The sequence below is a fragment of the Zootoca vivipara genome, chromosome 17, assembly GCF_963506605.1.
Source record: "Zootoca vivipara chromosome 17, rZooViv1.1, whole genome shotgun sequence".
Lineage (NCBI taxonomy): Eukaryota > Metazoa > Chordata > Lepidosauria > Squamata > Lacertidae > Zootoca > Zootoca vivipara.
The window spans coordinates 3,171,707-3,185,551 of record NC_083292.1 but is presented as its reverse complement, the minus strand read 5'-3'; the positions used below and the strand labels follow the sequence as shown (position 1 = coordinate 3,185,551).

General features: G+C 45.5%; 1 protein-coding gene across 16 annotated transcripts in view; it reads right to left on the bottom strand.

Annotated features, from left to right (window-relative positions):
* Positions 1-13,845, bottom strand: part of NCOR2 (nuclear receptor corepressor 2) — a 355,605-nt gene that overhangs the window by 62,437 nt on the left and 279,323 nt on the right. For all 16 annotated transcript variants that reach the window (XM_060269894.1, XM_060269902.1, XM_060269904.1 and 13 more), the window contains one exon: positions 7,409-7,949. In XM_060269894.1, the coding sequence (XP_060125877.1) occupies positions 7,409-7,949 (541 nt within the window). The remainder of the gene's footprint in view (positions 1-7,408; positions 7,950-13,845) is intronic.

The window sequence follows — 13,845 nt, the reverse complement described above, 5'->3', positions numbered from 1 at the left end:
AGAGATAAGAATCTGGTTGCTGAGAGAGGAGGCAGGAGAGGAAACAGGGAGAAGGGGAGGAATGACCACATGTGGATTAACTGGAGCGGAAGAGCAGAGAGTTCAAGGACACAGAGAGTCTGAAAGTCAAGAAGGTGTTTTATGATGGGGAGTGTGTATCTGTGTATGAGGGAGGGGGAGAGACCAGATGAGTTCTTTTATATGATCAGCAGCCAAATAAGCTCAACAACTTGCTCCACTATGGTGCAACTGCATGCCAGAGACAAAAATGAATATAAGCCTCACAGATATGCAGCTGGAAACCCTTTGAACTATCTAAGGTAAAGGGGCCCCTGACCACCAGGTCCAGTCATGTCTGACTCTGGGGTTGCGCCGCTCATCTTGCTCTATAGGCCGAGGGAGCCGGCATTTGTCCGCAGACAGCTTCCGGGTCATGTGGCCAGGATGACAAAGCTGCTACTGGCGACCCAGAGCAGCACACGGAAACGCCGTTTATCTTCCCGCCGGAGCGGTCCCTATTTATCTACTTGCACTTTGATGTGCTTTCGAACTGCTAGGTGGGCAGGAGCTGGGACCAAGCAACGGGAGCTCACCCCGTTGCAGGGATTCAAACCGCCGACCTTCTGATCAGCAAGCCCTAGACTCTGTGGTTTAACCCACAGCGCCACCTGGGTCCCTCCTTTGAACTATCTACCTCATAACAAAATTTTGAGATACTAGCAAGACGGCTGGCATGATGACAGGTAGGGTACTTCATCTCGTGTGGATCTCTTTGTGTGGGGGGGGGGGAATCCCACTCAGTGGCTGCCACATTATCCATCCTCACTGCAGCACTTTCCCCACCCCTGGAGTGAATGGCAGCATTCACTTACATGGGAGCAATAAAAGAGGGGTGGCATTGTAATACGGTAAGAGGTTGGGGCTTAGCCACTAAGAATCAAGCTTCCTCTAGAACTGCATAGCCTAGTTTCTTTTTTGTGGTCACTCTAGAGCAAGGGTCAGCAAACTTTTTCAGCAGGGGGCTGGTCAACTGTCCCTCAGACCTTGTGGGGGGCCGGACTATATTTTGAAAAAATAAAAATAAAAAATGAACAAATTCCTATGCCCCACAAATTACCCAGAGATGCATTTTAAATAAAAGCACACATTCTACTCATGTAAAAACACGCTGATTCCCGGACCGTCTGCGGGCCAGATTTAGAAGGCGATTGGGCCGGATCCGGCCCCCAGGCCTTAGGTTGCCTACCCTTGCTCTAGAGTGTGGTAGAATATTCATAACAGGCAAAACTGCCTCATGGATACTAGCTAACAGAACCTGAATGGAGACAATTGGTGAAAAAGAGGTACAGCAAAGGGAACAGAGCAGAAGAAGCAGATACAAGAGGACTACTCTCACACAATTCATCCCACACAGAAACGGCCTGAACAGGAAAATGCATGGGAGTCTCTGGTGCAATAATTAGGATTACGCATGAGGTGACTCTGCAATTTAACATACGCTCCTGGCAAAATTACAAGACGTACTCCCACTTCCATAAGAAAGCTGTCTTACGACCTTTAGAACCCATGTTTTGCACTAATCACGGACCATGCAGGTCTTCTGCACTTGCAGGAGCACAGAAAACTGGACATTTCTACAGCAGACAGTGTTTTGTGTTGGCAACAGAGGATCAGAAAACCCCATCTGCACCCCCTCTATGATTCTGTGACACAGCAAAATTCCATGGGCACAAACTAAGCAGTTACCGTGCCGTCCAATACACCAGGGATAGAGAACCCATGGTTCTCCAGATGTTGCTGAATACACCTTCATCATCTTTGACCACTGGTCCCTGCTGGTTGTAGCTAATCTGTGGGGGCGGGGCACAGACTTCTCATCCCTGCCATACACCTTGCAGGTGGTCCACAGGCTGAAGAGTTATGGACGAGGTTCCATCAAGTCCCTCAAAGTTTGCTCTGTGAAGGCACTTCCAGTTCTTACGAACTCTACACTGGCATCAGTAATCCACACTTCTGTGAAACAGGTGGGTAGTGGAAGACTAGACTGTGCCATGGGCAGACTCTGCATGGCCTGTAGGTATCAGAGGCACTAGGAGAGAGAATCTGATCCAGCAAAAGAGACACATGCGGATTTGTCTCCAGTTGGCGTGGCTGCCACATTGGGTGAGCTGATTGTCCAGCTCAGCCAAGCAAAATGAGTTCTTCTTCATTAAGAGCGCAAAAGAAGTAGAAAGGCTCATTCTCACAACAGTCAGCTCCCTGGAAAGCAGCATCCCAGGTGGTACCCATGTCAGCCGGTATCTCGGCTGTACCTAGGGCCAAAGACCACAATAATTTCTGTTCATTTCTGGCAGGGGTGAGTGGACAACTCCCAGACTGATCAAGAGACGTGGAAGAGGAGGGAGAGAGATCACAGGGCAGATCTGGTGGGGGTTTGTTCCCTTTGTGCTTGTTTGTCAGCCTGAGCTTGGAGTGACCTTGAAATTTATAGGCAGTGAAATAACCAGCTAAAATAAACCAGGAGGAGGCGATGAGCCTGGCTTAAAAACCCACTGGCAGTTGCAGAGCGGTAATCTGAGAGCACACTGAGAGAGCCGGGGGGGGGGGGAGCCAGCAAGCCCTGAATTTTGACCTAGCTCCAATCCCTGATGTGCGGAACAGAGGGAAGTTTCGGTGCCATGGCCTCTGCTACAGAGCTATCTGAAAGTGTGCCCCATGCTTTCACCTGGCTTTTGAAATTCTGAAGCCCTTTCAATTCAGCAAGGCCTGAACCTCTATGAACCTCTGTTCAGTTCCAGGTCACAGACAGTTCTTTGCCCACATTAACGTTGCTCATCCGTTTATTGCTACTTTACTTGTTTCAGTCCTGGATTTGTTTACACATTTGCTCACCCCAGTGTGAGTCTTACAACTTGAAGCAGGCACTTGGAAACAACTGCGCTTACTGGCTTTCACCTATATTTCAAGAGATTTAGGCTACCTACCTCTGGGACCTTTGCTTAATAATTATGTTTGCTCCTGGCTAAAAATTGTTAACAGTTTAACATCACTGGCTCTTACTTGCTACTCTATCTTGTGACACTTGGGTAAGAAAAAGCATTAAATTAAGACATCTTAAATAGCAAAACTCATTGGCTTTGGCAAAAAGGGGTGTGCTCATCTGTCTATTTTGTTCCCTTTACTTTGGGATAACTGACCAGAAATTGAGCTTTAAAAAAAACACCAAATTTTTAAAAATCACTGAGGAGCCTATTAGAACTTTTCAGCTGCTGCCACAAGGGCAACAAACGCTTGACAAAAGGTTCCTCGTGGTTTCTTTCAGAACACCCAGTTCTCAGTCTTGCTTCCTCAGTTTATTTATTTGTTCTTATTTAGAAAGCAGATGCCAGGAGACCAGGCCCAGACTGAAGAGCAAGGACGTAGCATGGATCTATGGATCCTGATCTGTCGCATGGCTCATGACCAAGGGGCCTACATGTCAGTAAGCAATCCCTGGAACTTCTTTACAACCAGCAGTTGGGGTTCAGGAATGGTCTAGGAGGCCAGAGTATGCAAGGTCTCCCTGTTGAGCTGGATACAACAGAGGTCTGTGGCTCCTTGTTCCCGATTCCATTCCTTGCCCCCTCCCCTCGCTGCTTGCACTTCTTTTGATACCGACAGTGGAGTGTTTCCCACCCTTACTTTTGCATCGTGTTTGGGACCCTCTGTGTTTGACCCTGGCTTTTTTGAGGCTGATCTGCAGCTTGAACCCTGCTTGGGTAAGCACTTCGATAGATGTGTTTTACCCCCTTAGGCTGAGATCCTAGCTCCTGAGGCATAACAGTGGCGTATTAGTGCCAGGGGATACCAGGGTTTGAACGTTTATGGGGCAAGGTAGTCAGAGTCCTAGTCAGTTAGGTAACAGGTTGGAAGGGCAACAGGTTCAACTGTCAAATGTTGTCCCAGGAAGTTTTAAACTACCAAGCAAATAGGATAAAGTTTCTGCTTGGCACCCTAGCATATTCTCTGGTCACCTGACATTAACAGCCTTACCTCTCTCTTAGCAATGAACTGACAACAGTTAACTTATGTCTCTACAGGCTGGCCTTCTGCATTCATTTATATTTAGCATGACCTACAGCTGAACTTTTATTCCTAGCACTGCCAGAAGTCTTTATAAAATATATATGTAAAGATAATTATCTTGGGGGACTAGGGTTTTTTTTTTAACACAACGGAAAGAGCTAAAAGCTGTTATTACCTTTGCTTTGGCTTGGCAATAGCTGGCAAGACCGGCAGAGTGATGGAGGGCAGCCAGGGAAGTACTCCCTGAGCACCACTTCTATGAACTGTGCTTCATCCCACTGCTCTCCTCGGGGCTTACCCACAATGTAGCTTTCCACTGCTAAAATGTGCATGCTGGCAATTCACTGCCTGTGCTGGCCTTTTTTTTCTGGCTGCAGGCCCTTCTCCTCAATTGCTGAAAGGAACAGTGAATGGTGGCGCCTGGGCCCATCCTGCCACCCAGCTGAGCATCAGGATAGGGCAGGAGCCTTACTTTCTCCTCCAACACCAGCACCCCCAGGCCAACTCTGACAGGCAGCCAGTAGCAACCACCTGACGCAATGATGGCAGGTGACCCATGCTCCTTTGCACCTGTGGTTTGAAGTAAAACCGTGTGGCTGAATGCAACAGACAGCTGATTGTGGGTGCTTCCTCTGGAGATCCTGGCAGCCCTTACAAAAGGCACACAGGGCCTTACAGGTGCCACCAATTGGCTGGTTGGTGGTACCTGCAAAACCCGGTTTCAGCCACAAGCCTTATTTTCATCTGCCCCATACCCCTTATGGTATATGATGTCAGGTAGGCTTGGCCAAGTATCAAGAGGTTTCCTATAGTTGGTCTGCAAAAACTTAACGTTTGGAATGGATCTTGCAGGCCACCCAGCCCATTTAAATGCCCCCTCTACTGGGCATAGGGTACATCCCATGTGCAGAGGCAGCATAGAGACCACAAGGTGTGGAGGAGAAACAAGAGAGGGATGCAGCTTCCTACATTTCTTGCCCATGGAATCCTCAAAGGCATTTTGCTGGCCTTCATCCAGCCAGATGCTTTCAGGGGGAAAGGGTTAATGGAGCCTTGTTCAAAGATATCATCATATGAGGAGCCTGGAATAGCTCAGTCAGTAGAGCATGAGACTCTTAATCTCATGGTCGTGGGTTTGAGCCCGTTGGGCAAAAGCTTCTTGCACTGCAGGGGGTTGGGCTAAATGACCCTTGTGGTCCCTTTCAGCTCTACAATGCTGTGATTCTATGATATAAGATCCATTGCCGTCATTAGTCCTGCAGCACTGTCAGAATCAGGCATGGGTTGGCAGACTGACGCAGCAGGAGGAGGAAGAAACGGGGAGAGCGGCTGAATGGGGAGAATCTGGGTTGGAGAAGGAGACACCTCCCGTCTCCAGTCAGATTTGAGGCACGTCACTAAACGTAAGGTTGGGAGGAGGCATTTTGGGGTGCCCAAGCTCTTATGCTGGTCACGCAACAGGAAACATCCACTCCCGGATTCTGTGAGTGACTAGGAGGTCATGTTTTCTGCTATCTCTACACTGTAAATACTATGCCCAATAAAACCTTTAAAGACAAGTACGGACTTGGGTGTCCTTACTCAAGAGTAGCCGCAACAACACCCTTACTGTCTCATTTGGATGAAAGCCAAGATTCCCTGTGAGTTTGGGAACCAGAACTTTAAGCAGATGCCTAAGAATCATAGCCGTTAACCTTCACTCAAGTTTAAAAATGGCTGCTTCTTTACTGTTTGTTGTGTGTGGGGGGTGTGTGTGTGTGTGCGCGCGCACACACACATCTAGCCTGCTTCCACCATAAGGAACAATTTGTGCCCCCAATGAACCAAAGGCTCTTGTTTTTCCTGCAAGTGCCCAACCCTCACTTGATGAATGGCTGTATGGGAGTATGGATCCAAGAGGCATTTAATGAAATTGACCGAGGCTACACACTAAACCACAAATCACCTGTCACCCAGAGAAAGCAGACACTTGTCCTTATCAAGAACAGGCCACTGGCATGAGATGTGACCATATTGCATCACATGACCTTCTTTAACCCCTGACAATGGGCATTGATCCTGAACAGTATAAGCACCAGGGCCATAAAGTTGCCCTTTCAATTACTGTCACTGGCAATGCAAGGCTCAAAGAGCCAAGGCTCCACAAATCATTAAGCAAGTACAAAACCCCACTGAGGATAGCAGTGCAATAAGTCAGCGACTTTTAAGCTGCTGGTCACAGGAATGATGCCCATCTACAGGCCGTTAAGAGAAATTTGCAGACTGTTCTGCTAGCGTACAGGAAGTCATATTTCTTTGGCAACAAACACGACTCTCACTCCTAGATTCAGATACTGCCTCTCACTGCTGGACATAGCTGCCAAGTTTTCCCTTTTCTCGTGAGGAAGCCTATTCAGCATAAGGGAAAATCCCTTAAAAAAAGGGATAACTTGGCATCTATGCTGCTGGATGGCTGGGACTTGAGTCCTCAGGATTGTGTAAAAACAATCCCTCCCCTCAACCCCCTCCTGCCCCTAATTTCCTTTCCAATTCCTCCCCTTGCCCCACTCCCCAATTGATAAGAAAACCTAAACCATATAAAATCAAGTATGAGGCATTTACACACCCTTAATGTGAAGTTTCTGATCAAAGGAACTTTTGGCAGATGGAAGCAAAATCCTACAAATCTCCATAAATTACAACACACAAAACAACTTATTTTCTCTGATCCCTGAAGGCATTAGTGATGGGTTAACATGCGTTGAAAAGTCTGTGTCCCTTACAATCCTTTAATTGCTTGTGATTGGTACACACAAGTCAACCCCACCCAACTGAAAACCAGACACAGTTCTACAGAGGCCCTCACTCCATTCAGGAAAAACATGATTTCAAATCTCCAGACACCAACATTAAACCTTTTTTTTTAATGCTTAGGTAACTTGACAGCTGGGTTTAGGTATTAAGATTGCTTCTGTAAGGGTTTCTCCATATGACCTATCCATTCAGCATTCATCCTTGCTTGTCTGCATAAAGGTTGGATTATATCTGGTCTTTACTGAGAATTTGTGCTGATTTGTTTGTGGGGAGGTTACATAACAATGAGTATTCATCCTGATTTGCTTCCTTTTAATAATTTGCTCATCCCACACTTTGCAATGCAATCCCTGTCACTTTCCTAACTGCAAAACAATAAGTTTCTTTTTTAATGTGCATTTGTTGTGCCAGGACAACAAAGCACTTTAATAATCCACTTTAATTTTGTAAACCTTTCCCTGTACACACTCAAATCCTTCCTGCAAAATATGGAGGGTCTGAAGGCCTCTTAACTCTTCCAAGTTTTCCACTCCATTTGCTCCCCACTCACTTGTTTTTGTCACCAGCATCCTGCTCGTCCATCTCATCGGCACTGCACGTGGCACTGGAGTCGCTGTCAGGATTTGCACCCTTCCCAGCTTTGTGGTTCTCCTTCTTTTCTGCTTTGGGTGCTCCCTCAGCCCCTGTCACAACACTGGTGCTGTTGCTGCCACTGCTGTTGCTGTTTTCTGTTATCTGGTCACTGTCCTTATCCTGGTAGACCTCTCCCGCCTCCATTTTTATTTCACCCCTGCTGGGTTCTGGGCTCTTGGGCTTTTCCTCTGCCTCTTCCGTTTTCACCACATCAACTGTTTGCTCCTCTTGTGGCTTCTCTTCAGTGGAAGTTGCTTCGGGGGCCTCCTCCTCCATTACTTGGATGGTGGCAGGGTTTGCTTCTGGGGAACTAGCGGTTTCCTCCATCTTAACAGCCGGTTCTTCTCCAGCATTGCTTCTGGTGTCTGGGGCTGGTTTGGGTCCATTCTCTGTGCTCTCTTTGGCTTCTGGTCTTGGAGAAGGGAGGCTCTCTGTGTCTGAGCTATTATTTACTGCAACTGGAATTAGAAACACACATTAAGAACACAAGATCAATGCAGCTGGGTCAGGCCAGTGGCCCATCTAGTCCAGTAGCTGGTTCTCACAGTCACCAACCAAATGCCTTTGGGAAGCCCAGAAGTGCCCTCTCCCCCCCCCCTGCCTCTGACAGTGGAGGGAGCACTCAGTCATCTAGCTTAGTAGCCACATTATTTTCCATTTACTTGGTGTGGTACCATTTGCTGTGCCCAAATAGTAACATGAGCCCCCACCCCACTTCCCAAAGCACATTTATTTATTTTTAACAGCCTGAACAAGACATGGTGCAAAGCTAGAAATTTGATAGATGATTTCCCTAAACTGCATTAGGTGCATGGCATAAACACAGAGTGTAAATCTTCTTTTCTATGCACCTATTATTTTGTATTATTATAGTCAATATTTTAAAGATGGAATTCTGTTTTTCACTACAGGATATTGTCTTGACACCTTCTTTTAAAGCAATCACACCCACACACCACACCCACACCCCGCACATCTGTATACCACACTAACACAGCACATATTTTTACACAATATACACCTTCCCCATGCTACACATATGAGTACGACTCACCTAGAATGATTTATAAAAATGTATTGCTTGTGCTAGACACTGCACCGAGATTAAAAACAGAAAGCCACTGTCTGCAGACTTACAACTTAAAAATATATCCAGGGCTACAGCTGTGATAACACAAGGAACTGTCCAAGCAGTTTGCTAAAAAATGACCTAATCAATCAATATCTCATACAGAAGGTTGCTCTCATGTAATAATTGATAATCAATAGGAAATTTAAACTACCCCTCACTTCAGGTTCTGTACTCAAAATCACTAATATGGTCTAGAATCTCTCTCTACTTCACCTACAGGAAACCACTGGGGAGGGGGAGTGGAACTCTACAATGCTTTATCCAAGGGATGGCCAATTGGCTGTCTACTAGCTGGATCCATACGCCAAAGGAATATAATTTACTCACTGGCTACCGAAGGGGTGGTAAAAGTTTGGACTGTCACTTTCACTAGTGAGGGGAAGGTTTTTTTATTTTTATAGGTATAGTTCTACTCAATGCTAGTCCTACTCAAAGTAGACCCATTGAAATGAACAAACATGACTAACTGAGGCCTATTACTTTCAGTGGATGTACTATGAGTAAAATTTAGTTGAATACTGCTGGAAGTGTCAGGGTACAGCTCTACTTGCACTGTAAGCTGATGTACCTACATGAGAAAGGGTAGACAGAGAGGAAGTGCCAAGCTTCCTAGACTGTCCTCCTTGTGCTGACCTTCCTTTGGTGTTAAGATGGGTGCTCTTAGGGGAGGGTTGCCATATTTCAAAAAGTGAAAATCTGATTCTGGACACTTTTTTGGCAAAGTTGTTGAGATTTTATGGCAAAATCGCAAAAAAATGATGTTTTTGAGCTATTTTTATGGAAAACTAGCTGGCCCGGCCACGCGTTGCTGTGGGGTTTTCTGTTAAATTGACCTTTTCTGTTAAATTGACCTTCAGAGTCTCCCTTCAGAGTCCCCTCACCTGCCCTGTCCCAACCCTGACTCCCCTACTGTAAGTTTCAAAAATAAGATTCCCCCACTCACGCGTGTTCCTGAAAATGTCCCCACCCCCCACTGCTTTCGCTGACCCAGGGTCCTACCTCCCCCCCCATGACTATGTGTTTTCCCCCTCCCTTTGTTGTGCCTCATCCCTGTGAGCCCCCTCTCCCGTTGTTGTGCCTCATCCCTGTGATTCCCTCAACCTGTGAAAGGCCCATATTCTGTTTGTTTTTTCCTGTGGCCTACTGGGCAATGTTGCGGCCTACTCAGTTTTCCCTGCCCCCCCCCCACTGCTTTGGCTGACTCAGGGTCCTTTCCCCCCCCATAGCTATGTGTTTTCCCCCTCCCTTTGTTGTGCCTCATCCCTATGACCCCCCCCCCCCCCATTGTGAAAGCCCCATATTCTGTTTGTCAGTGGAAGAAGATTGGAAGAAATTTAAAGTTTCGAGTTCCAGTTCCGGCTGCAGGAATGGCTGACCCTTGTTTCATCTCTCCGACATTCATGAGGAATTTGGCGGTTGCTAGGGGAGTAAATGGCAACCCCCTCACCTCTCCGGGTGTTACGGAGAGGGCCCGCGGGCCCGCGATGCCCCCAAACCCACCCCGAATGTTCAGGGGGGGGCTTGGGCCGAGAGCACTCATGGGGAGTTGGAACTCCCGGACGCTAACCTGCATGGCGGGATCTCCATGATTAAAGAAGATAATTAGGTTTAAATTCATGGACATGCTTCAGAAGGAGGGGCAGAAACTCTGTTTACTGCCAAGGAATTTTCGCTGCTGAGGGTGAGTTGTTGAGGCTGTATTTTATCTGGAAGATTGATGGGGACGGAACGAGAAGGGAAGTGAGCTTTTTTATTTTTTTCATATACTCTACGAGTTACTTCATACCTTCCCGGACGCGATGTCCTTGTTTGTTTGGAACAAACGAGAAATAAAGGATACCTGTGTGAGTAATGAACTTTATAAACTATTGATATTGAGTATATTTTTTTAAGTTGTAAAACTGCTGAAGAGAGAAGCCCCCCTCTAACTGGATAGTCGGAGTGCCTGGAAAGCGTCCGGTGGATTTATGAGGTGTGACGCACTTTGAATTTGAACAGCGATCTGAAGCTAAGTTCAGCTATAGGGCAAGGAGAGCCACACATTTATCAAGAGTGTATGCATAATGTGACGGCTGTGTCTTTTGCCTGGAAAAGCTGTAAATTTTACAAAGATCGTTAGTCTAAAAAAGTTTTGAGAGAAAGCGATCTGAGCTTTCTAAGATGGCGCTGCTCTGTGTTGAACGACCAACGCAACAGGGGACACTCCAGACAAAGAAGATTTATGGGGAGGCCGGACTGATTAAAACTCACACAGGAGAAATAATATATGTGAAATCTCGTTTGATACTTATCTCAGCAGCTGTAGAAAAATTGGATGAAAGAAGAAAACATCTTAGTGACTGTAGGGGAAAGATCGGGATTATTATGGACTTTGAGTGACGATTTGGACTTTAGAAAAAGACGGCAGTGGACAGTTGCGAGGAATCCCCAATTTTTGAAGCATGGGAACTCAGAAAACTTTATATGATTTGGCATAATATTCGGTTTAATTGATATGTATTTGTATAATTCGAAATAATGGATGTGATATAATTGTGTTTTAATTGGAAAATTAATAAAAATAGATTATTAAAAAAAAGAAATTTAAAGTTTATCTAAAGAAATATTGCATTAGTATGAATTGATTTGGAAGTGGTTATAAGCTGTAGGTTTAGAATTTAATGTTCAGATTTAAGGAAAATTAATGTAAATTGATATAAAGGAAGTATTAAGAGAAATTTGTTATAGAAGTAAGATAGTGTGAGTTAAAAATATGATTTAGAAATTGCTAAAGATAATAATAAGGATAATGAACCGCAGAAAGGGAGGACTCGAGGAAGTCACCCTAAAATGTCAAGGAAAGTTAATAGTTGGGGAAGATATATTTTCTTCTTTGTTTATGTCTGTTTTATATGTGTGTTTATTGTCTGCTATGTTTTTTGTTTTGTTTTGTTGTATTCTATTATAAAATGAATATTTTTTTTGGAAAAAACAAAAAACCCCGTCTCCCATCAGACCATCTGTGAAAAAATCTAGGGAGCCTTCCGATACCCCACCCCAAAATCTAGTCAAAGTGAAGTGAAAAACATGTCAAGGTCAGTAAGAAATTAAATAAAAAAGAATCTGACAAACACCTTCCAAATCCTAAGGACCAGGTTAATAATTAAAATGTAAAGAACTGCCTGAAAACCTTGCGTTCCCCTAAAATAGAAATGCAGCTAACTATTAATAAAAAGAAGAGCAAGAGGTGGAGTCACTTTGTGGGGAGAAGTATATTACATTGCTGCTGCTTCTGATTTGGCAAAAGATCCCCCCACTGCTATTGTTGGCCAGAATGAGCTGGTAAAACCTGTGTACAATATGCAGAGTACAAACAATTAAGACCCAACTGAGAGATACTGTTAGAAAAAGAAGTGCGGGTGCCTGGATCACACTTCGCAGAAGGGGGTGGGAGTCTTTTTCAGCCTGACATCCACATTCCTTTGGGGGCAAACCTTGAGGGCAGGGGCACATCTGTGGTGGGTGGGACCAGAGGCAAAAGCAACAAAAACTGATTTTTTCAGGGTGTCTCTCAGAAGCTCTGGAGAGCAGCTGCCAGCCAAAGTAGACATGAAACTGCTTGTGGGTAGTTTCATGTGTAGGCCTGTTAAACGTGTCTTCTTGGTAGTGGCTTGGTTGTGGATCCCCCTCTCTCCAAAAATAATTAAAATGGTTGCAGTGGCAATGGAGAAGATCCTCTGGTGTGTGTCATGCAACTTCATGTGAGTAACAGTGGCCATGGGCTGCAGTCTGAAACAGAGGGCTCCCCACTTGCTTGGGAGCTGCTTCTACATGAATGGCTTTTGCATGGACAAGTTAACATTTCAATGACCCAGCCACTTGGGTCTTAAGGACAGAATCAGCACCCTGCCTGGATGGGAAGGTGCTGGTTCCCCGATAGAAATCTACATAGACGGCTGCAGTTGGTCATTTCACCACTACCCTAGTCACACAAGACCCACTGCTGTGTCCCCGTATTCCTTTCCCCCACTGCACAGACATACCACAAAGAGATTTTGATATACGGTACTTTATTAAATTTCCCTTGTTTGTTTCGAGTGTAGAATCTGGAATTTCTGGCACAGCGGAAGAAAAGCTTATAGTGTGTATCTTTATATATCCTTTTTGGCTCACACAAGAGGTTTCTGACCTCTCATGGGGCGGAGGGGACTATGTTACATGCCCCACCCTAACTCTGGGATCGTATCCAAGAAGGGAATTGTAAGGATGGCAGAGTGGATTTGAGTGTGTGCTTTAAAATGGAGATTTCAGCAAACATTGCAATAGCTAAAGGAGAAAGTGAGGCATGAAGCCAGAATTCTGGACTGGGGCGGCGGGGAGGGGCGATGACCTCATCCCAATCTGCAACATTCAGACATTTCCAGGTGCTAAGGGATCTGAATATAGAGTGAAGCACTCATAGGGTTTAGGGGTTTTGTCTCAAAGTGTACTAGGTGGGGTAGGGGTCGATTAAAATACATTCAAAAATGGTTACATGCCGAAAGAAAGTCCCCACATATCTTGTGAAAGGAATGGAAGTGCTTTTGGGGGGCTATGCTGGATTCCTACAAAGTGGAATAGTATCCACACAGCCTGGGGATATCTCAAAGCATTTCACATTTTTTGGCCTCTCCAACCAAATTCCAAGCATCACTGGAGTTTATTTACTTGCCATGCAACTGTGAAAAAACCAGCCCCTTGCTCTGCTCCAAAAGCAGACAATGAGGAAGAAATTTGCAGTATTTAGGCTGGGATGGATTTAGCCAAAACGCTGCTGCAGGGAATATAGGAGTCTGCTTCTATTCTCAGTTCAGAAAGGAGGATTGTAGGTTTGGGGGTTCAAACCATAAAAGCTCCAGGGTGGGGTGATTGAGAAGATGTTGGAAATCCCATGGAAGAGGCAGTTGATCAGGAAGAACAATGCAAACTAATCATGGGAAAGAAAGTCAGCAGTGTGTTTGAGCGATGCTGGAAAAGTCCTGGTGTGATGAAACCACCTCTAGGCCTTTCTGAATGCACACATGCACACACACACCCTTGGTATTCACTACACTGAAAGGCCTCCCAAATGTCAAATGACAAACTGCTGAGGCAGAAGGCTGACCTGACATTTCTGCTCCTGTGACATTTCAGCCACCTTGGCTCAAAGGTCTGTTCAGTTTCATATCCCATTCTGGATAAGACAGTTATTCCTGTGCCTTGCC